General features: G+C 44.9%; 1 protein-coding gene across 3 annotated transcripts in view; it reads left to right on the forward strand.

The window, feature by feature from the left end:
* The first annotated feature begins 2,960 nt into the window (after nt 1–2,960).
* NTRK2 (neurotrophic receptor tyrosine kinase 2) overlaps nt 2,961–24,226 on the forward strand; it is a 286,834-nt gene continuing 265,568 nt past the window's right edge. For 2 of the 3 annotated variants that reach the window (XM_075931774.2, XM_075931775.2), the window contains exons 1-3: nt 2,961–3,250; nt 3,644–3,861; nt 4,210–4,654. In XM_075931774.2, coding sequence (XP_075787889.1) covers nt 4,443–4,654 — 212 coding nt within the window. In that variant the 5' untranslated portion in view covers nt 2,961–3,250; nt 3,644–3,861; nt 4,210–4,442. Of the gene's footprint in view, nt 3,251–3,390; nt 3,862–4,209; nt 4,655–24,226 lie in introns of those variants that run through there. The other variant, XM_089779251.1, reaches the window with a different exon arrangement.

The raw sequence follows: 24,226 nt of genomic DNA on the forward strand, positions 1-24,226 counted from the left end.
CAGGACCCAGGGCAGCCGCCCCACTCGCCCTGCTCTATATCCACTGCTGGCTTGAGTCATCAAGTCCAGTCCTCTACGCTATGGCCAGACTAAAGAAAGATACACTAATCCTGACAAGTGATTGCCCCACTTGTTCTTAAAAACCTCAAATGATAGAAGCCCATTCCAGTGCTTAACTACCCTTATAGTTGGAGGTTATTGCTCCTAGCATCTAACCTCAATCTCCCTTGCTGCAGAATAAACTCATTACTTCTTATGCTACCTTGAGTGGACATGGGGAACAATGTATCATACTTGGCTTTCTAACAGCCTTTAACACACACACACACACATATATATAAGAAGACTATTACCAGTGCCCTCCACCCTCCACCATCTTCTTTTAGCAAGACTTACCATGCCCACTTGTTTTAACATTTCCTTCTAAGTCAGGTTTTCTAAATCTTAACATTTCTGTTGATCTCCTCTAGACTCTCTCCAGTTTGTCCACATCTTACTTAGATATGTGGCATCTAGAATTGGACGTGGTATTCCAGCTTCTGCCTCATCAGTGCTGAGTAGAGTGGGACAATTACCTTTCATGTTTTATATACAACATTCCTGTTAATACATGTCAGAATATTACCCTTTTTAAACTGCATCACATTGATGATGATACGCAATTTGTAACCTACTATAACTCCTGCATCCTTTTCTTTGTATGACCATCTTACCAATTATTCCCCATTTTGAATTTCTTCATTTGATTTTTCTTTCCTTAGTGAAGGATTTTGCAGTTGTATTTATTGAATTACATCTTACTGATTTCAGACCAATTCTCCCATGTCAAAGTCATTTGAACCCTCTTGTTTATGACCTCTCCCTGCTTGGTGTCATCTGAAAATGTTATAAGCATATTCCCCACTCCAGTATCCAAATTATTAATTAAAATATTGAATAGTGTTGTATTATCCCAGACCGATGTCTGAGACCCCCCATTGGATACATCCTCCCAATGTGACAGTGAATTACTGATAACTGCTTTTAAAGTATGGTCTGTCAACCAGCTATGTATCTACTATATAGTACTTTAATCTAGACCATAGTTCCCTAGTTTGCTTATGAGACTGTTGTGGGGCCCTTTGTCAAAATCCAAATCAAGATATATTGCATCTACATCTTCCCCTCTATCCATCCACTTGACCAGTAACTCTCTCAAATAATGAAATTAGATTGGTTTGAAGTTAGGATGACTGTTTCCCCTTTTAAAGATAATTACTGTAGCAGTCAAGATTTACTGGCATGGCTCCCTGACAGGTATCCTGCTTCTTTTATGATGCTGTTTGGCTGCATGCATTTTGCCATGACATAGGAAAGAAGGGGAATGTACTCTTGATAGTAGATTTATATCTGGATAACGATTTAATAACATTTACGCACATGCAAAATATATTTAATTTAACCCAAAGACATTGTTGGCAATATTTCCAAATACAGTAGAGTCCTTATCATCCAACCTAAATGGGACCGACATATGGTTGGATTACTGAATATGTTGGATGATAGGGACTCTACTGTAGAGCCCTGTTGCTCTAGGAGCACCTGATGCGGCTCCTGCCGGGGCGCTTCTTCCCTGGCAGGAGCCGCATCAGCTGCTCCTAGAGAGCAACAGGACAGCTGATGCGCTCCTGCCTCGTTGTCTCTGGCAGGAGCTGCAGCAGCTGCTCAAAGAGAGTGACAGGGCAGCAAGCGGGGCCGTTCTCCCAGTCCGGACTGTATCCGACCCTGAAGCTTCTGGGGACAAAGCTGCAGGGTCAGATAAAGCGGAGTGTCGGATTACCAGGTGTCGGATAATCCGGATTCCACTGTATGCCTATGTTTCTTATCTTCAGTCATTCCATTAGAAGAGAGGTATAATATTACTAGGATGGCTGTGGCTATGCTTATAAGATAATAGGGATTTTGTCTGGAAGTGCCAAATCTTCGAGTGCCCAGTGAGAATTCAATGTTTTTTGAAGCCTGAGCAGACTTACACAAGAGTTGAGTGCTCATGCAATTAGTAAAAGTGCTATGTCAAGGTAACACCTGAGTGCTTTCAAAACATTGTGATCACCGCTTGATACACACTTCTAGAACATCACTTCAACCTATCTGCCTTTTTAATTCTACAGTGAAGTTCTGAACTAATTATATAAAAATCCTCAGTTGGTTAATATAAAATTAAGATGAGATAGAGCCTTCAACGCAAGCTTTGTAAAAGCTACCATTTCTAGACCAAACTGCTTGGAGGCCTACTTAGGAGAAATTTAATTAAAGGTGATGCAGTGAATGCACTGGTGTTTTCCACTGTTGTTCAATGGAGCTTGGTCAAAGGCGATCTGTGATGAAGAAGACAAGGCAACAAGATTAGTCATATTGAACCAGATATTTAAAGTAGGTGTGTGCTATTTCACTTAGTTTATATGTGCAAATCAGATAGTGGTGTGCACACCTGTTACATGCTTATTTACCTGTAGGAGATCTAATTTGTGTCCACACATCAATTTGCTCACATAAATTAGAAAAGATCTAATTTACATCTAATTCCCATTTCCCTTTTGGCATTAGAGTAAAACACTAATACAACAGATAGCACAATTCTGAATTCCCTCTAAGACCATCACTATTACGGTGGATTTCCTTGAGTAGTGCAGCCCAGAAGAAGGAGGAAAGGATGTACACGGTAAGATGGGCAGTGTACTGCATACACTGCCTGCTGGCGCATTCTCTTTTGCTTGTGGTGGTGTTCAGGTTGTAAACACGCGGTGGCGCCAGTGCTCCCTGAAGTCTGAAGCACTGCGGTGGATTTTCCTGTTTCTTTCAAATTACTGCGGAAAAAAAAAATCCTATAGAGCCACTAATGAAAAGGCAAATTCCCAGACAAGGCATTTTAATGTCGCTCATTCATCACATACCTGAGTTCTTAAAGCGATTGCATTTTATTATGCGAGCATGAAAGATCATATTCTTTTCAATAACCGTTTTTCTCTTCGCATATGTTTGTGTATTATATGCCCCAGCGGAGGCGTGCAAATCTATAAGGCGAATTAGCCTAATAGTGATCCCCGCCGAGGATTAAAGGGCTCGTGGCAAAAGCGGTGTATGTCTCCAGTCACTATTACGCAATGTAAGCGCACGGAAGGTCCGAGACACCGGGCCGGGATAACTGCATCCAAAAAAAGCAAGGGAAGAAACCAGCCAGCTGAGCAGTCGAGAAGGGGCATGTCACTAGGTATGTCAGTGAGCCGGGCACAGAAAGCCCGTACAGAGAGATCTATGCAGAAAGCCATGATGTTCATATTAGAACAAGCCACACGCAACCGGCTGCCTTAGGTTGTGGCGAAACGCGCTCCCTTTCCCATGCACATCACGTCTGTGTCTTTCTGGGGATGGGAAAGATGCGTGTCTGGGGTTGGAGAAGGAAGCTTTGGTTTCCTACACGGAGAAGACCGGAGGGTCCAGAGGAGGGCCCATGCTGATGGTTCACCTCTCTCTTGTGCGTGTGTGATTGTTTGTATGTGTGTAGGCTCCTGGCTGCCTATTGGCATCTCCTTCTCGGCACCCTCCCTCCAGCCCTCCCTCGCCCCTGCTTGCTTTTGTCTTTTTTTTTTTTTTTTAATTCCAGGCTCATTTTGTGGAGTTTCTGCCCCTCTCTGCGTCAGCCCCACGTCACTTTGCCAGCAGCTCCTCAGCTTGGGCTAGAGCAGGAGCCTGGGTTGCTTTATTATCAGCTGGAGACGGTGCTTAAAGGGCAGAGCCGGGAGCCCCGATCCCCCCGCAGCAGCAGCGCGCTGACTCCTCTGCCCCCGGCAGCAGCGGCCGGAGCAGGCAGCGCCCCCGCAGGTAGGAGCCTCCGCCCTCCGCCCCCTGCAGTGTCCAGCCCGGGGGCTGCGGGTGACCGGCTCCCCTGCCCTCCCCGCTCCGCCCGGCGCTTTGCAGCATCCTCGGGAGCCGAGGAGCTGCCGCGGCCCCGCCGCAGGCGCAGCTGCCAGGGCGGGAGGGGACGGTCCCTGCCCCGGGTGCCCGCCAGGGGCCCGCGCTCGGCTCCCGGGGCAGGTGCTAGTGCCCGCGGGGGCTCCCCGGCGGCTTCTCTCCCTGCCCCCCACCGAGGCTGTGGGGACCCCGGGCGGGCCGGGGGCCAGGCTGGGCCGGGACCGGCTCCGCTCTCACCCGCGTCTCTCTCTCCTCCAGCTCCGCCGCCTCCAGCGCTCGCCCCGAGCGGCCCCGGGGAGCCCGCGGGGAGCGGAGGCGTCGCTCCCGCCCGGCCCGGCGCGCCCATGTGAGCCCAGCCGGGGCCGGCACCGAGCCCGCCCGCAGCAGGATGCCCGAGTCGCAGCCGCTGTGAAGCGCCCAGGGGGCTCCGCGCACGGTCGCGGGAGGAGGCCGTCGGGGCAGCGGGCAGCGCTGGATTGATCGGGGCCAGCATGGTGTCCTGGCGGAGGAGGTGGCAGGGGCCCGGCCTGGCCCGGCTCTGGAGCGTCTGCTGCCTGGTGCTGGGCTCCTGGAGGGCTTTGCTCGCCTGCCCCGCGCCTTGCACATGCAGCGCCTCGCGGATCTGGTGCATCGAGCCCGCGCCGGGCATCGTGTCCTTCCCGGTCTTGGAGAGAAGCGCCGAGCGGGAGAACATCACCGACATGTGAGTAGCGCAGCGGCTGGGCACAAACGAGGAGATCCCTTTTATCGCTTTAATTTTATGCCATTTCCATTATGATACTGCATCCAGCTTGTGTATGGATATTCTCTCTTTCGGTGTATCCACAGCTAGTACATGTGTGTACCAGCTAATTTACATAACTAATCATTGTATTTTCTATGTGTGTACATCAATCTGCCTACGAGAGAAAGCCAGAGAGAGAGTGTGTATGTATAAAGGGACAGAGAATCTCCACAGTATGTAGATACAAGAGAGAATCCTTTGCATTTTGTGTTGCTTGCCTCTAAGGCTTGCAGAAATGATGCTCACATTTTCCTTGCAGCATCTCTTTTGCAAGCCTCAACAGTAGCCAGTATTTTTTTTTAATTTCGCTCTGCGAAGAACACCAAATAGGAAAGGAGGTTTTGCTTAAGGAAAGATTGTGAACGATCTGTAATAGGAGAAGTTCTCTGCATTGAAAGGCACTTGCTCGGTAGGAAAATGTGATCGTTGGAAGCCTAAAAGCCTGGTATGATTTAATTTAGACTTGACTTCCCAAAGATATAATTTTGAAGCCATTTAGATTATACATCTTAATTGCCCTTGGTACAGTTTCCTGGGAATAAGTTAGATAATAAAGGAGTATAGCGCACAGATTGGTGCTGATTTTGGTAGAAGGCCAATGTGTTAGCAGAAAATTCTTCTCTGTCAGATTTTTCTTGGGAGAGGTATCAATGTAGCTGCCACTTTATCTTTCTCTTTTACAGATTTTTTTTTACAGATCTGTAAACAATTGCTACACTACACATATCCCACATCTCTTCTAGAGAATAAATTAATAGGGACCTCTTTATTCTCTCATGTTCACCTCTACCTGTTCGTCCTATTCATTATTCATGAACAAGAACATTTTGATGGGTCACTCTTTCCCCAATCAAAAATTTGACCATTTTGTTTTCTTCACTTTTTTGAAATGGAAATAGTGCATTCTGATAGAGTAAAAGGAGGACTGGGTAATATGCATGTAAGCTCCTTGTGCACGTGCTCCTTTTCTGTAAGGTAGCTAAAAAGGATGCAATGCTGTGTCTGCTTGTGAATGCAGAGCGACACTCATTTCCCCCTAGTTGTAAGCAAGTATTGTACCATGATAATACCCTTATTTTTTATGGGGCTTTGACAAGTAGGTACCAGAGGGTTTTCAACTTCAGCCATTGTGAGCCACTACAGTTGAGACCAGTGTAGAGGATTGTGCTCCTGCTTGGGGCCTGATTCTGTATTCTCTGCTTAGGTGGGCCATCTTCCAATTCAGGGGTGGGGAACATCAAGTCTGGGGGCCAACTGCAGCCCCTGCCTTGCCTGGCTCTGACCCCTGAGCTCAGGACCCACTCAAGTATTGGGGAGCCCATGTTAATGCTCCAGCCTTCCTGCTGCCCCCCCATCTCCCGTACGGCTGAAGCCCACAAAATCTTCTAGACTAGTGTGTGAGGGGAATGTGTGGAGTGTCTTTAGACACAGTCAGGAGGCACGCCATTGAGGTTTTATGGTGGTTTTTAAAATTTTCTTTGCTTTTTTAAAATTTGTGGCCCACAACTGATTTTTCTGTGGGTCAGTGGCCCCAATTCAAAAAAGGTTCCCCACCCTTATTCTAACTGGAAAAAAACCAGATGTTTTATCTGAGAAAGGACTCAAAGATCCATATTTTGGATAATAGAGCTGTAGAAGTTAGAGTTGGAAAATATTTCTGCCTCTAAGACTATCGTGTTCCCCTTACCCCCAGCCACTGATGTATTGGTCCCTACAGTATATTTAGTGAACAGGTACCATGATCTTTTTGCCAGAAACTTTATGGAAACCTCTCTTTCTCTCTCTCCCTCTCTTTCTCTGTCTCTAGATAAATAGACGAAAAAACATGTTCAATTAAAAGCATATGCAATTCCATGTGCCTTTACATTAATTCTTGTCTGTGGCCTACCTTATGCAGTTTGATCTAATTCCTTTGCTGAATTTGCAATGTGTATGCATGGCAGGGGGAGGGTGGGAGATATTCTCTCCTACTATGGCCTACATTTTATACATCTATTTATTTTGCATTCATGCAAGATAATTATTATTTCTATGTTATACTAGGAAAGATAATTTCAGGTGTTTTTTAATATTCTGTAGGTTGCTTCTCCTGGAAAAAATCCTTTCATACCATGTACTACCACCATTCTATCCTCTTCCTTATTATCAAATCACTTCATTGTAGCAATAACTTAGCAATTTTGACTCATCATCTGAACTTCATTTGAAAGACAGAGAAAAGAGTCCATGTGTAAATATATGTGGCAAACTTGACCAACTTAAACATGTATGTTGCTGTTTACATTTTGATTTCTATTAGTTGATTTTTTTTCCTTTCTGCATTTTTTATCAGCATCATCATTTGTCTTTCCACCTCTTTTTCCATTACCACTGTGTTACTCTGTAACGTTGCATTTTGCATTGATGAGGGATTTAAAAATAACTTCACATCACTGAGTCCATAGCATACAGTAATGCATGTACTTAACACAGAAAACATTTAGACTTTTTTTTAAAGATCAAAACATGGACAGGCCTTAAGATGCAAACATAAATTTAAAACCAGACTACTGTAGCTTTCCTATTGTTTCAGTGTGGAAACTGAGGAAGCAGTGAACATTCTAGGAAGGCATTTTAATGTGATACATTCAGATTGTCAAAAAAGAGAAAATATTTTGAAATGCTCCACAGCCTGCTGTATGTTAGGTAACAGTATAAGATAATGGGATGTAAACTTCAGACTTGGTTCTCCATTCAGATATGCTAGGTTTACACTGGCATAACTTCACCAAATGATAAGACGGTGAGAGGAGAATTAGGCCCTAATTTTCTATTCATTCCCCTCTTTCTGAAAAAGTTTTGACACCAATGTTGCTTTATTGCACACATCCATCTCTTACGTGGGTACAGTTCCTACAGTTCTTGACTCCCAATGACTTACAAGGAATTTTTATTGAGCAAGGATTTCATGACAGGGACATTTAGCCACTGGGAATTTTGAGTATGCAGTAATTAATGGATTAGGTATCATGTGAAATTTCATTAGGTTAAACTCAGCCACATGCAGAAAGCTGGCTGAAGGCCTGATGTATGGCTTAGTCCCTGTGGTGAGACTATACAGGGAGGAGAAAGGGGCAAACTGTGGGTGGGTCTACTGCATAGTAGACTCTTGATTGGATGCAAATATGAAGGAGAGATTGGTGGGGGGATAGATGGGGTAGGGGCTAGAAGATCCACAAACACCCAGATGCAGCAACCTGAAACCCCAGCATAGACTCAAGTGCATATATAGGGGCACTGGACTCTATTCCAGTCCATAGGCAAGTGACAGAGGCAAATGCCATCCCATCCCTACTTAATTCCTTACACAGCTCCTGATCCAAAGCCCATGGAAGTCAGTGGAAAGACTTCCATTGACTTCAGTATATTTTTTACCAGGCCCACAAAGTCCAGGCATTGTGAGGGGGAGTGGTGAATTTCTTTCACTCTGTGTGTTCCTCATGATCATCTTCCATGTTTTTTTTTCCACAGTGATTTGGGCACAAACATGTATTTGTATTTTAATTGAATAAAATAGAAGTATTCTTAAAAATCTTTGCCTGTAATTGGATTAGATTTTATCCAGTTACTGAGGGCACTAGCATATGCTGGAAACATTCTGAAAAGCATGCTGCCACACTGAGATTATTGTACCATCACAAAGTGTAACCTACTTGTGACATGATCATTTCATAATATTGCTGTTACAGATAAATTCCAAAGTGAAACTCTGAATTAGAATCATGAAATCGGCCATTCCAGAGCTACAGCTCTCACTAGGAGCTAAGGAGCCAAAGCCGGAGAAAGCAAAATCCATATAATACAGGCACACTGGGACAGAAATATGTAATTGCAGAATCACTTGAGCTATAATATTAATAGGATGGTAAATTATCCTCTTAAGAGTTCTTAGATTTTTAAAGATCAGGTCTAATATTCTTCCTTTAATAAAAGGTACAGTTAGTGTATCAGTATATATTGTTGTTTATAGCTCTTGCTATCAATATCTCCTTGTAATACAGTCTGTTGCTGGCCTAGTTTAGCAGCTCTAAAGTCATGTCATTAACATACTGATTTCTGACTATTTAGCTGATCTAGGGTTAAAATAATCTGGTGTATTTAAGAATTAAATACTGACAAAATAGTAGGTGAGTTTTCATCTCTTTCCCTGTAGAATACAGAATGGATTGTGTGTATGCACATTTAAAAACCACAAAGTAAATTTCTAATGCAATTATATAAACCTCTCTAGGACTGTTAATAAATAAGCACACTATGTAATTTACATAGTAAATTATTTAATACATCTTCTGAGTGTGTCCTGAAAAAAATCCTAGTTACATTGACATGCAGTTCAGTTACATTTTTGGTCTTTTGTCATTTTATATTTCTAGTCTCTTGCTGTCGATTACATATAATGTAAAATTGTCTTGAAGGATGCCCAGTCTACCTCCCTCCTTCTACCTACGGCACTTTAGGGCTATGTCTACACTACACTTCTTTTCTGGAAAAAGGTTCGAAATGCGCTCTGCAATTTGCGTACCTTTTTCTGATTCTTTTTTCGGAAGAGGCTTTTCCAAACTTTGGCCTGTCTATATGGGGCCAAATATGGGAAAAACCTCCCCTTTTGGAAGAGTCCTTATTCCTCATAAAATGAGGAATACAGGGCTTCTGAAAGAGCGCATCTGCTCTTCTGATAAAAATTTCAGAAGAGCAGATGCGTTCCTTGGACATGGCGGATTTTTTCTGGGATAATTCTGGTGTCCCGGAAAAACTCAGTAGTGTAGGATGCTATGGTCTAGCTGGAATTGAAGGTTCTTCCTTATCAGTTGGAGACAGGGAGTAATAGGAGGTATCAGGATGCACATATTATTAAAGTATGGACAGTTGTGAAATAATGACACACCCTAACATCCTAGGAGCTAAGAATTTAGCCATGATTCCATTGTAAAACCTGTGCTTATAGGAGTTTCAGTATCTGTTTTTAATACTCACTATGAACTGAAAATTGATATTTTAAAAAAGCTGTTTTCCTTTTAGGATATAGACATTACAAAATTTTTACAGGTTTAGTTTTTCTGGTGCATTTTCCTTTTTGTCTCCCAGGGAATCCTTATGAACCCATTGTTTTCATTCTTATCTTTCCAATGAATGAGTACTGGATGGACTTCCTTTGGGAACCTGGTCAATGCGGCAGCACCTTAAGAGCGGGGCTCTAGAAATTGCTGAATACTTCCAGAGAAACATTGTGCTCCAGAGCTCAGCACCCTCCAGAAAACAGTCAACACTGCGCAGGACTGGGCCTACAAAGCACTGTCTCTCAGACTGTAAATCAGGGGAGGACAATAAGCATACTATGGGCTGGATAAGGTTCACCAGGGTTAATTTCTGGCAGGCCACCAGCACTTTATTTACCTGTGTGTCTGCAGGTGTGGCTGTTTAAAGCTCCAGTTGGCTGTAGATTAGCAATGTGAAAGTGTAACCATATACATGCTTACACACAGGCTCCTATTATGCACTGGGAGCTGGCTAAAAATGGGAGCTCCGGGAAGCAGCACAGACTGGGATACCACTTCCTGCAACTCCCATTAGCCGGGAATAGTTCCTGTAGAAACATAGGTAAATAAACTGCCGGCAGCCTGCCAAGTGCTAATCCTGGTAAACTGCATTTGGTCTATGTGGCGCTTATTGCCCAACCCTGCTGTAAATCCTTACTTGCCTAATAGTTTTATGAGTTCAGTGGAACTACATAAACTACTCATATAAGTAAGCAGCTGCAGGATTGAATCCTGAATATGTTATCTCCAGCACACTCCCATGAGAAGATTAGGGCCATGGAATTTAAATGAAGTCTTTTTCAGTCCAATGTAGAAGAGGGGCCCATTAGGACAATATCCAAAGATTGATATTTTTTTAACTTGGTTTAAGGGGACGCTGTCAGGGGATTTAGACTCCAAACTTGGGTTTTGTGAATTTTTATTACAAAACCTAATAATAATAATAATAATTAATAATAATAAATCAATAATAAAAAATGAGGAAGAATGGCTCTTGCGCAAGAGGGGGGGTTTGCACAAAAAGGAGCCGTCTACACAGCTTGTTTTTATGCAAAAGCCTCTTGTGCAAAAACGGCTGCTTGTTACTTATGCAAATGAAGCACGGCGATATTCTACGCCGTGCTTCATTTGCATATGCTTTTCCGCAAGAAGGCTACAGAATAGACGTAGCCCTATTGTCACCAGTTGGTCATTTTTCTAGCGTAGATCAGTTCAGAGAGCGATGTGCTTCTGCTTTGTCCGAGGTCTGAATAAACAAGCTATGTCCAGACATAAATGAGGGTATTGTCCTCACTCTGCAACCAGACCCACATGGTGCTAGACTCTTGTGAAGCAAATCTGTACAGCTGGTCCCCGACTTACGAACGAGTTACGTACCAAACACTAGGTTGTAATTCGATCTGTTCATAAGTCAGATTACATTCACTTATGTACGGCCGCGCTGTTCGTAAGTGCGGATTTCATTCGTAACTCAGGTTCCAGCTGTATAGGAGATTGGTCATAAATACAAACAGTCATAAGTCGATGCATTCGTAATTTAGGATCCGGCTGCATTATTATAGCCTAAAGCAGGGATAAACAAACTTTTTAGTTTGAGGGGCACATCTTGGTATGGAAATTGTATGGTGGGCCATGAATGCGCACAAAATTGGGGACTGGAGTGCAGGAGGGGATAAGGGCTTCAGCTTTGGGTGTGGGCTAAGGGTTGGGGCCAGGAATAAACAATTTGGACTGTGATTGTGAGTTTCAGAGGGCAGAAGGGAATTAGTACTGGTCGGGGGTTGGGACATGGAGGATGAGGGCTCCAGCTGGTGGTCTGTGTTCTGGGGTGGGGCCAGGGATGAGAAATTGTGGGTGCAGGAGGGTTTTCTGGGCTGGGATAGAGGGATTCAGAAGTGGGGAGAAGGATCAGGGCTGGGGCAGAGGGTCAGAGGTAAGGGGTGGCTCAGCTTGGTATGCAGCCTCTGGGTGGCATTTATTTTAAGCAGCAACCAAAAGCAGTGGCATGTCTCCCTTCTGGCTTATATGTGGAGATGTAGCCAGTTGGTTCAGTGCAATGCTCATCTGCAGGCGCTAGTCCCACAGCTCCAATTGGCTGAATTTCCTGGCCAATGGGAGCCTCAGAGCGAGCACATATGGAGCCCCATAGTTACCCTGTAGGAGCCAGAACAGGAATATGACTCTGTTTGCGAGAGCCACATGACACATGCAGAGCAGGGCAAGCCCCAGACCCTGCTCCCCGGCAGGAGCTTCAGGGTCTGACTAAAAGGTCTGAAGGTTGGATGCAGCACATGGGTATAGTTTGCCCATCCCTGATTTATGATCTCTATAGCTCAGACTTGCAAGGTGCTAATTACTCTGGCCCTGATCCAGCAAAGCACTTAGGCATATCCTTAACTTCAAGGAGATGCGTAGTTCCAGATTCTCTCTCCATTGAAGTTAGGGGCAAAAATTTCAGAGACTTCAATGGGATAAGTAGTTGATGAACCTAAGGCCCGCAGTCTGTATGCTGTCCCTGGCTTGCCTGGATCCAGCCTCTGAGGCTTGAAGGCTCCTCCCACGCATTAGGGAGCCTGTGCTGGTGCTCCAGCCCATCTGGCATCTTCCCATAGGTCTGGAGCGCACAAAATCTACTAGCCTGGAACCTGCTAGGCTCTGGTGTGTGAGGGGAGTATGGGGAGTGTCTTTCTCTTTCTCAGTTGGGGGCCACGTCAGCTGGGGTTTTTTTTTGCTTGTCACTTGTGTGTGGCCCCTGACTGATTTTTCTGTGGGTTAGCATCCCCTGACCAGAAAAAGGTTCCCCACCCCTGTTACAGAGCATATATGCAGTTATATATTGGCTCGGCAGAATGAACTAAGGATGAAAGGAAGCTGCAAATGTCCTGGCTTTTCTGAGTTTAAAAGAGAATGGATATTGTCAAGAGTTGTAGGCCCACAATTTGACTAACTTTTTAAAATTATTTTTTAACCCTGACCTTTTTTTTGTTATCTGAAGATTAAAAATAGTTAATATCAAAATAAATTAATATCAAATTAAGTATCAGAAGAAGTTCTGCATCAATTCCTTCATTTATTTTCATATTTCTTTTGATAAGGGCCTGACCCACTGGGAGGACTCTCATTGTCTTCAAAAGGCATTGAATTGGGCCCTGCATTTTCCTATTTATATATAGCTGCAGCAGATTCTGAAGTGCTGTAGAATGCAAGGTCATGTAGAAAAATTTAGGTCAGGTTTGCTGAGGAGCACATGGGCCTTGGATAACATCATGAAATGCAATACACTACTACCACTATGAATTAAAAGGTTGGAGGATTAGGACAATCTATTCTGGATTTTCTGGAAGGGATAAATCCAGGTAAATGTTTAGCTGCCTCTTTCAGGTACCAAATACACCCTGACACAGAACAAGTCTATACTACAGCGCTACGTTACCAGAGCTGCATTGCTGTAGTATTTTTGGTGAAGATGCTCTGTGCTGATGAGAGACCTGCCGTCAGAATAATTACTTCACCTCAGTGAGTTGCGTAAGTTATGTTGGCAGGAAAGCCTCTCCTGCTGACGAAGTGCCTGAGTGGACAGGGTGAAACTTGGAGGAGAGGAGGAAAGGAGGCTTTTTAACACCTTTGAGTGACATCAGTGATGGGCAACCTCGCTAGTGAATGGGCCGCATGAGTGGCCCTCCTTCATCTCAATGGGTTGAAAGGTTGTTGTAACCAAGATGGTTTCCTGAGATTGGGTAGTTTTGCTAACAGCACTTGCGCCATGTGCCAATTGAACCATAGTGGCACTTGGACTGGATGCAGACGGAGCACTCAGCTCTCACAGTCACTGATGTGTGCCCTTGATTTACATGCACGTCACTTTTGTAATACTAGTAGGAAGAAAACTACATGAACAGAAACCAGAGGAAGATGGCAACACTGTGGGCAACGGTAAACAAAATTCCACACAAAAAACCCCAATAGACTGTATATAGCCCACAGGCTGCCTGCCAGGCTATGTCTACACTGCTGGCTTTTGCTGGCAGAGAGTATGCTAATGAAGTGCTCATTAGCAAGTTCTCGTGCTTCATTAGCATAATCTCTACCTGAGGCTTTTTGTGCAAGAGGTTTTTGTGCAAAAACTAGCAGTGTAGACGGATGCATTTTGTGCAAACCCCCCCTTTTGTGCAAGATCTTTATACCTCCTTTTTTGAAGCATAAGGATCTTGCACAAAAAGGTTTTTTGCACAAAACAGATCTGTCTACACTGCTAGTTTTTGCGCAAAAACCTCTTGCGCAAAAAGCCTCGGGCAGAGATTATGCAAATGAAACATGAGAAGTTGCTAATGAGCGCTTCATTAGCATACTCTCTGCCAGCAAAAGCCAGCAGTGTAGACATAGCCCCACTGAATTAGATCAAATTAAGCAGCAGTGTAGACAGGCCCACAGTGTGACTGTAACTGCTGGCAGGTAGATTTGAACCTGGGGCCTCTAAAACTTAATATAGGAGCTGCTACAGCATGAGTTATAAAGCCCACTGGCACTCAGCTTAGATTGTAGAGCTCAGTCATTCTTATCTCTTGCTGTAAGTGACCTAAGTTTTACTACATGGGACAGTGACCATGTATTACCCAAACACTGTTAATTACATGAACATTGTTAAATCTTTGAGTTAGAACCTTTTCTCCTAACGAAGTGTGTGGATGCCGCAGTCCTTATATGTTTTCAACTAAGAATTAATGTGTTTATTGCACTCTGTAGGAGATGGAATGTTCCTACAAGGGGGTGGGAGAACCTGTGCATATTCTCCTTTGTTCTAACTTGTTCCTATACATTGAGGCAGATCATCCTGAAAGGGAGCAGAATGTGACAGAATGCTGCCTTTGATGTGGCAAATTGAAGGAGCCTTCAGAGCTCCGTTAAGCAGTAAAGAGGCAGGAATTTCAAACAGAGAGGGGGAAAGGACAGCCAGACACCCCACTAGCTCTTCTCAAGCTAGTGTGCTGACGATAGCAATGAAAGGGCAATATTGCTAAGATTTGTATGGGTTCTGACTGAATTATTTTTGGTTGAGCTTGCAAACGTCTTACAATCAAGTTGGTGGCTTTTATGTCTCTCTATAGTGCAATAATTTTTGAACTTTGCATCTGATCAATTCCAGAATTTCTGGTGATGCCCTTGGTATCAATGGACAGAACTTTTCTGATTTTTGGAAAACTGGAAAATGAAAAGAGAGAGAATGGGGAAGATCCCATCCCTTGATTAACATGGAGAGATCAATAGATCAAACCACAGCTGATTGATGGCATCCATTAACACCTTCCAGCATAACAATATCACTGCACATCTCTGCCTGTCCTCCCAATGGAGTTTAACGCAGAGTGGCAGGAGAGAATGGGAAGGCATGGAGGAACTGGGCCATTGTGTGTGGAGGGAGAGAGGCTGGGGATCCATGATACAGGGGAAGGGTGGAAGGATCCTAGAATTGGTATAAATGGGGGGGGGGGGCGGACAGACATCCCCTGGCATCAGGGAAAGGAGTACTTGGGGTGCACAGACAGTCCATGGTTTGGGAGGAAAATGGATGATGGTGGTATGAGGAGGAGGTAAGGAGGGTACATAGAATCCCTGACATAGGGCTGGGGAGAATGTTGGATCCTGGAAAGGAAGGAAGGGGGAATGAGAAGTATGCAGAACCCAATAGGGGTGGAGATCGGGGGAGCTTGATATGAGGTAAGGGGAACACAGCCCCTGGCATGAGAAGTAGATGGGGATGGTAGAAATAGAATGAGGCACACAGAGCTGCTGGCATGAGGGGAGAATGGGAAACTCAGGTATAGGATTTGGAGGCTTCGGGGCAAATATAGGACCTCATGGCAGGAGGGGATTGACAAGTGGTGATGGACATTTGAGGTCACAAAACCGTCAGTGTCAATATGAGAGGGCACACAAGTCCAAGGTGTAAGGGACGGGATGTGGGAAGTTGCAGGTAGTCTCTGAGATAGAGGGGGATGGAAGAGTGGCCCACAGGGAGCATGGGAGGGGATGGAGGGTTCAGATTAACTTGGTGTGTGCAATAAGCTCAGCCTACACAAGCTCCCTAAATCCCTAAGGGTATGTCTACACTACAAAGTTAATTCGAACTAACGCATGTTAGTTCGAATTAACTTTCATAGGCGCTACACTAGCGCTCCGCTAGTTCGAACTAGGTAAACCTCATTTTACGAGGACTAAGCCTAGTTCGAACTTACTAGTTCGAATTAAGGGGTGTGTAGCCCCTTAATTCGAACTAGTGGGAGGCTAGCCCTCCCCAGCTTTCCCTGGTGGCCACTCTGGCCAACACCAGGGAAACTCTATTGCCCCCCTCCCGGCCCCGGACCTCTTAAAGGGGCACAGGCTGGCTACGGTGCCCATGCCAGGTGCAAGCCTGCCAGCACCCAGCTAGCAGACCCTGCACCTGGCACGGCTCGAGCCAGCCACCCGATGCCCCCCAACCCTCCCCCTCTTCCCGGGACCAGGCTGGCGACCCATGGGAGCTTGCCCGGGACCGCAAGAGGCGGGCACCCGCCTGGGCTAGTGCGGACATCGTGGACCTCGTCCACGATCTCCGCACTAGGCACAGGAAAGTGGCCGTCTAGGACAGGAGAGCTGCCAGCCTGGCCACCCAGGAGCAGGTGTGCATGAAAATCAAGGTGGTCCACTGAGACCCCCGACCCTGAGAGCCCTGAGCTTACAATGGCCGTACTGGATCAGACCAAAGGTCCATCTAGCCCAGTAGCCTGTCTGCCGACAGCGGCCAACCCTAGGGACCCTGGAGGGGATGGACCGAAGACAGTGACCAAGCCATTTGTCTCGTGCCATCCCTCTCCAGCCTTCCACAAACTTTGGGCAGGGACACCACTCCTACCCCCTGGCTAATACCACTTCATGGACCCAACTTCCATCACTTTATCTCACTTCTTTAAACTCTGTTCTAGTTCTAGCCTTCACAGCCTCCTGCAGCAAGGAGTTCCACAGGTTGACTCTTTGCTTTGTGAAGAACAACTTTCTGTTACTAGTTTGAAGCCTGCTACCCATTCCTTTACTTTGGTGTCCTCTAGTCCTTCTATTATGGGAACTAATGAAGAACTTTTCTTGATGCACCCTCTCCACCCCACTCATGCTTTTATAGACCTCTATCCTATCCCCCCTCAGTCTCCTCTTTTCTAAACTGAAAAGTGCCAGTCTCTTTAGCCTCTCTTCATATGGGACCTGTTCCAAACCTCCTATCATTTTAGTTGCCCTCCCCTCTCCCAGTCTCTCTCTTCCCCTCTCCCACCACCTTTTCCCAGTCTCCCCGAGTTTTGTTCAATAAAGAGAGTTTCTATTTTTGACTACACGTTTTCTTTATTTTGTACATCAGGAAGGGGGGCTAGGAAAGGGTAAGTGGTGAGTGAGGAATGGGGTACGAGCCCCCGATGGGGAGGACTGGGCTGGCTCTGAGGGCTTCTGGAGGTGGAAGCTCTCTTGCAGCCCCCCAATTGCCCCCTCTCCCGAGATGGCAGCCTGCGGAAAGTTCAGCCGGTCTGATGGCCGAGTGCTGTGATGTGCCCAGTGTGGGTACTCCGGGCACTCCAAGCCAGGACTGCTTTGCAAGCGGGGAACCCCTGAGAACTGTCTGTCCGGGGTGGGGGTTGGGTCCCGTTAAGCACAGCCCTCGGCTAGCCTGAGGCAGCAGCTCCATGCTCTAAGTCCTCATCTGACTTCCGGCCATCCTTAACCCCGGCACTGCTTCCGGCCATCCTTAACCCCGGTTCAGGGTCCACTAAATGTGGACATGCTAGTTCGAATTAGCAAAATGCTAATTCGAACTAGTTTTTTAGTCTGGATCCGTTAGTTCGAATTACCTTAGTTTGAATTAACTAATTTGAACTAAGTTAGTTCGAATTAGCGCTGTAGTGTAGACATACCCTAAGTGATCTTAGTTTAAAAATGAATTTGAGAAAATTAATGTGCATACGCTGACCCTGATCCTGCAAACACACATGCACATGCTTAACTTTATGTCTGTGAGTAGCCTTGTTCACTGGAACTATTTATTGTCACTAAATCAAGTACCAGCGTAACTGTTTGGCAGATTAGGCCTCATGCAAACTCTGTTAATACACCTTAGGGTGCAGAACTGGCCTGAGCCATTCCGGTGCCCCAGGCAGACATTCTAATTGTGCCCGGGTTGGAGGAGGGTGCATGCACAGTCCCAACCCTCGCCTGGCCTGGCAGCACCGTGCGGCACCCCTTACAATCATGGTGCCCCGGGCAGCTGCCCGGCTAGCTTACCCCTTAATACATCCCCGTTAGGGTGTGTTTTAAGAGCTGTGTAAATCCTCTGGGTTCAATCCAATTGTGGAGTTTCCACAAATATTTGGAGTCACCTTAAGTTTGCACTAGGGTGTGCCAGTTCTGAAGTGGAAAACATTTGGGCTAGATAGAAATTGGTTTTCTCATAGCTGACCTTCATTCAAATCAGAGGAAGTGGGCATGCTACAGGTTCCAAAGGTGTTCACAGAATTTCTGGAGATAGAAGTTAGATGACTGGCTATCTCCCTGCAATCAATCCCTGCTTGGGGGTTTGGGGGCTGGTATAGCTGTACAATGGGCATCTCTCTCAGAAACCAGTACTGTGCTTTTACTGGGGTGAACCCTCCTTGCTGGCACAGATATGCTTCTGGGGGAGGGAGAAAAGTGTACTCTCCTGCTGTAGAGGTTAAATATGTCTAGTTGTACCTTTTAAAGTTCTGTTTATCCTAAATATGTTCTTACTATTTGCAAAACTACAGTACAGGTTTCACCCTCCAAATCCAGGATTCTCTCATCTAGCAACATCTGTGGTCTGGCATGACCATGGATGTTCCTGGATGAGAGAGTGCTGGGACAGAAGTGCCAACAGCTGGGAACCCAGTGCAACCCTGCGAGTCTGCTAGCAGTGGGGCCGCAGCAGCCTCAATGGAGCATGATTGGGACTGTCTGCTGCCCAGCAGCGGGGCCAGGACCGCAGCAGCTCGAGGGGAAGCCTGGCCAGGCTGCATCAGCCCAGGAGGTGGCGATGACGGTGGCAGCACTAGAATCTGCATCTGGCGGTGGAGTTGGGGCTGTGTTTGGAAGTGTGTCTGGACCTGCTTGGGTGGCAGTGGAGCCGGGATTGATCCACAGACAGCCCAGCTGAGTTGAAGGAGTTGGCAGTGGGAAGGGGCAGCAGGCTGAGGGATTGATGTCAGGGGATCTCCCCTTGTCCTACAAATTCCCTCATCCGGGACCAGTCAGGTCCTGAGGGTGCTGGACAAGAGAGTTCCAACCTAGGGATGTAATAGTGTAGTCTATTAACTGACTAACAAAAGCGTATAGGTTAATGCTATAGACTACACGCATTTTGCCCCCCCCCTCCGAATCAGTAAATTTTTTAGCAGCTGGCCAGCAGCCCAGCTCAGTTCTGGCTCACACTGGGTCCGGGTCCTACCACCACTGTGGCTCTGCATTTAAAGTGTATTAGGAGCCAGGCAGTCTGGCTTAGTTCTGGTTCGTGTTGGGTCCGGGAGCTCAAACTCCTGCCTCCCCCCCTGGACAGGGGCTGTTGCCAGCTTGTACTGCTGCATCTTTATCAGAGGTAGCAGCTCAGGACAACTAGCAGTCGGTTCACAAGAGGAGCTGTTTTTTAAACTTGCCCCCCTTGTGGACTAGCTCCTGCCTGGCACCCCATGCTGCTGCCGCCCCCGCCCCCAGGGACTATAAAATAGTCGCCTAACTGATAAGAATTTATGAAGTTACTCACCTATTCAATTAACTGGTACTTAACATCCCTAGTCCAACCTGTAATAGCAAAGACGGCCATCTTGGATTAAAGTTCCACAGGTTTTAATTTCTGTCTATCACATCCATTTTTAAATGCTGTATTTACTCTCATAACAGTGGCAGCTCCTCCTTGTGCCTCAAAGCATGCTTGAAAATATTGTTACTATTTTTATTTCTGCATTCTTTTTACTGTGTTTTTGTTAGACTCTGCCTGAAAAGCAGAAAAGCTTCAGAAGAGCAAGAAAATCTGACAGAAATGTTGCATCAAGTGTGCAATATGCTTAAATGCCTCAGATACAGGGTTCTGCTTGCCAGCAGTGTGCTATATCATGAGAATTACCAATGCTTTTCCATTCTGATTGATAGGGAAAGGGCAGTCGTGTGGTTTTAAGGAATAGGCTATAGGGCAGGAATTTTGGGTTCAGTTCCTGGTTCTACAACACACTTTGTTGTTGATTGGGAGGTGCTCAGGTTCTAGAGTAAGTGATAGTTTACAGGTAGATGGAATTACAAAGGCCAATTTTAATGTGGTGCAATTGATACTGTATTATTATTTAGTGTTTGGCTTGTGATGATTAACTGAAGTGCAACTTTAGTTTTGGTCAGTGTGGGGTGCCACACTGGAGGGGGAAGGAGTGCTGAGAATAGATTTATGATGGAGAGCTTGATTTTCAGGTGATCTGGTGGCATGCAATCCCACCTCTCAGCTTCTAGAATCAGGACTATATTTGTATTGCTCTTACTTATTAAAGCACTCTTTGTTATGTGCCTCTTATGTTAAGCCTCTAACTCTTACTTTAAACCTCACTTATTTGAAGGAGACAGAAAAAAAATAAGTCTGCAACTTCATTCTTGTTTTGACTTTGTCCTTATCCACCAGACTCACAAAGATGAAGTACCCATTGCCTCACAAGGTCAGACAATCTTCGCTTAACTTATTCCATATGCTAGTGAGCAGGTAGAAAGGCAATAGTACAAAACTATTTTAGGTCAAGTGACCCTGTCTCTGAACTGCAGTTTGGTAATCCAAGCGTGTAATTATATATTTTCCAATGTTTTATTTGTTTTATTACCGTATCTAAAGATTATAAAATATTTTGCAATCCATTTATTTGTTATTATTTATTTTATTTAGAATTAATTATGACAGCATGTCTGGCTCTGCCCAGGCCACAACTTACAGTACATAGCCTACTACTGTGAAGTCTAGAAGAAAGAAATAACACATTGGGTTTAAAATTAATGTTATATTCTAAATCAGGTTATTGGGCCTAGTCTTGTTGTGTGGTTGACTGGGAGCATAATACAGCTTGTTTCACTCCTATTTGCTCTTTCATGACTAAGGCCTAGATTCCCTCAATGTATTTTATTTGCAGTCAATGGGATTCTATGCAGACTCAGGCTACGTCTAGACTGCCCTGCTTTTCCGGGATACCGAAAGAAGCCCAGAAAAACAATGCTGCGACCAAGGAAAGCATCCGTTTTTTTGGAAAAATTTTCTAAAAAGTAGATGTGCTCTTTCGCCATCCCTGTAAACCTCATTTTACGAGGAATAAGGAATGTGCTGAAAGAGTACTTTTTTCCAAAATTTGGTGCTGTGTAAACATGCCAAATTTCATGAAAGCTTATTTTGACAGTAAAGTGGAAAAAGATATGCAATTTGCATACCGCAAATTGCGTTTCTTTTTCCGACTTACCTTTGCAGTGTAGACCTAGCCTCAGGAGTCCACTCATACAAAATAGGATTCCGGGTGGGGGCTCAACTCTAGTGGTTATTCATAAATGTTATCTCTTTTTCCAACTTTGTCTCACTTCTTTTTGTATCTCTTAATCCACAGCAAAAGTTGCTCTCAGAAAAATAGGTTTAAGGGCTTTTTAATTTTTTTTTAATTGAAGTTAGATTTCAACCCCTGTGTTGAAAACCATTCAATTTAAAGCTGCTCTTTCACCCATTATTAATGCAACTGTTTTATTTATGACAATGAAAACAAATTGCAGGCAATAGCTCTGGGGGCCACATCCTGCCATCAGAGTCCCATATATTTCTGAGAGCATAATTTAGATCATGCTGCTTAATAACATACAGCCACATCCTGGAAATGAGTACACTGTATGCTCTGAATAGTGCCACTGGGACAGATTCCTAAGCCCTAAACTGTGGTAGCTGCTATTGCCACAACAATCTATCGTTAGTTCTAGCAGCAGCTCTTCATTTTTCTGTGCCTGTCACAGCCCTCGCTATCACATGGGATTTCATTCATACCTATCATTTACCAATTTTGAAGATAAAATAACTGAGAGTTTGTAAAAGGTCACTTACCTGTAGGCTGAGTTGGGATTGGAATCTGGAGGTCTAATACAGCAAAGTCTCTTCCTGTTTGTTTCACTGTCTTTCAGAAGGTGCTCGTGTGACCAAAATTAATCATGTGTTGTTTTGTATCACCATGTAGCAACTAATCACATGTAATGGTTCATAACTTTACTACTTCTGTGATAAGAGAGTCTGCTCTTTAGTTAGGCTTTTGCCATGAGAGCTTCAGTCCCCTGCAAATGATCCAAACAGAAGTGGTGTTACATTTGGCGGTGCTGTCTGTAACCACAAGACCGCATTCTGCTCCCAGGGCCAGGAATAGAGAAGCCCTGTGCGTGGTGCTATCTTACAAATACTTATGTGACCCACTCAAAATGTATTTTGTGTCTCCTTCTGCATGGTGGTCCACATATAAGGTAACAACATGCATTACCTTACTGGTTATTCCTACAGCTGAAATAGGTTGATTTGTGCTGTAGATTGGAAAGATGTATGTGCAAACCCTCTTAATACTAAGAGCAAGTATAAGGACATGGACATCATTTTGGGAGTGGTTTTATATTTCAAAACATTTGTCTATAAAATGAATTTAGATGTGCTAATATTTGGGTTTTTCTTTTATCTTAGCATTTTTATTAGTAGTAATTGGCAAATAGGAGTGGTCCCTTTAAGAACAAGATGTGACAGACTTAGTTTGTACAAAACTGAAAGCACTATGTGGGAGATTTTGCCTGTGAGTCCAAGAGAGTGGAAGATCCTGTCTGTGCAAGCTTAGAAGGATCAGAACACTATTAAATAAACTTGCCAAAAAGTAAACCTCATTATTGAAAATATAACATTAGCAATTTTGGGAGACAAGATGCCTGTGGGCATTGGTAATGAGCTAGAGAGCCTTTCATCTGAAGGTCACCAGTTTGAATCCAGCTCAACTCAGCCAAGATTAAAAGTTGTTTCCTTCTGATGGATCTTCTACACTACAGACTTTTGCTGCTGCAAGTTACATCAGCATAAGCCACTGCAATTAGTGTCTTGCTTGTGCATGTGCATACTTGGTGTCTGGCATTAATACTGTGTGTACTGACCAGGAGTGCTTGTTTCAATGCATAGTGAAGTGCAAGGGGGAAGTTATGAGTGTGCAACTTGCCACCATCCAGTGCACTTTTTGGGAAGTCAGTGCACAGTATGGCAGAAAGGATTCACGCTGAGACTGCAAGCGGAAGTTCCATCATGCAACTTTCTCCATCCCATAATGCCATATCCAGCCTGTAATTTCAATGCCAATTTGTAAAATCCCATGCATGTGCTCGGGACTTGTCGCTGTCCACCATCTCTGACAGAAGCAAGGAGCCTGCACAGCTCTGCTCTATTGAAATGAGTGTTGCAAACACAGAATGCAGACGCCTATGGTATTTTCAGAGCTGCAAGAAGAGCCACAGAGAATAGAATGATTTCCTAGCGGTCTGATTGCTCTGAGGCATAGTGAGAACCAAGTCAAAGTTGCTGTTGACAATCATGGAGCAACCGCTGATGGCAGAGTGCAGCTTCTAGGCCCAAGGGGGAAAAAACACGCTGACTGACGGGGTTGCTTTGTAATACTGGTTTGATATGATGAGCAGTGGCTGCAGAACTTTCATATGTGCAGGGCCACTTTTCTGGATCTGTATGCTGAGCTTTCTCTAGTTCTGCAGTGTAGCGATACCAAAATGAGAACTGAACTGACAGCGGGGAATCAAGCGGTGATCGTACTGTTGAACCTTACAATGCCAGCTTGCTACTGGTCTGTGGGAAATCATTTTAGACTTGGTGAATCCACTTTGGAAGCTATTGTCCATGCAAGCATGCAGGAATGTTGATTGTCTTCTGCTATAGTGTACTGTGACTCTGAGCAATATGCAGGACATAACACATAGCTTTGTGGCATTGGGGGCCCTGAACTGTGGTGGAGTGGTAGAATGCAAACATATACTTACTTTGGCACTTTGCCCACCAAGTACAATAGAAAGGACTCCTTTTCTGTGGTTATGCAAGTGTCAATAGATCAGTGGGGTTGCTTCATTGACATTGGTGGTGTCTGATCAGGGAAGGCACGTGGCAGCCTCATCTTTAAGAACACAGGATAAGCAGGTACTTTCCCCCCGGCTGGTGGATTACCACTGGCAATGTTGAAATGCCAGTAGTGATCCTGGAGGACCGAGGACCCAACTTATTCCTTGTTCCCTTGGCTCATGAAGCTGTACACAGGCCACTTCAAGAGCACCCAAGATAGATTCAGCTACCAGCTCAGCAGGTGCAGAATGA

The sequence above is a fragment of the Pelodiscus sinensis genome, chromosome 6, assembly GCF_052426305.1.
Source record: "Pelodiscus sinensis isolate ZL-2025 chromosome 6, ASM5242630v1, whole genome shotgun sequence".
NCBI lineage: Eukaryota > Metazoa > Chordata > Testudines > Trionychidae > Pelodiscus > Pelodiscus sinensis.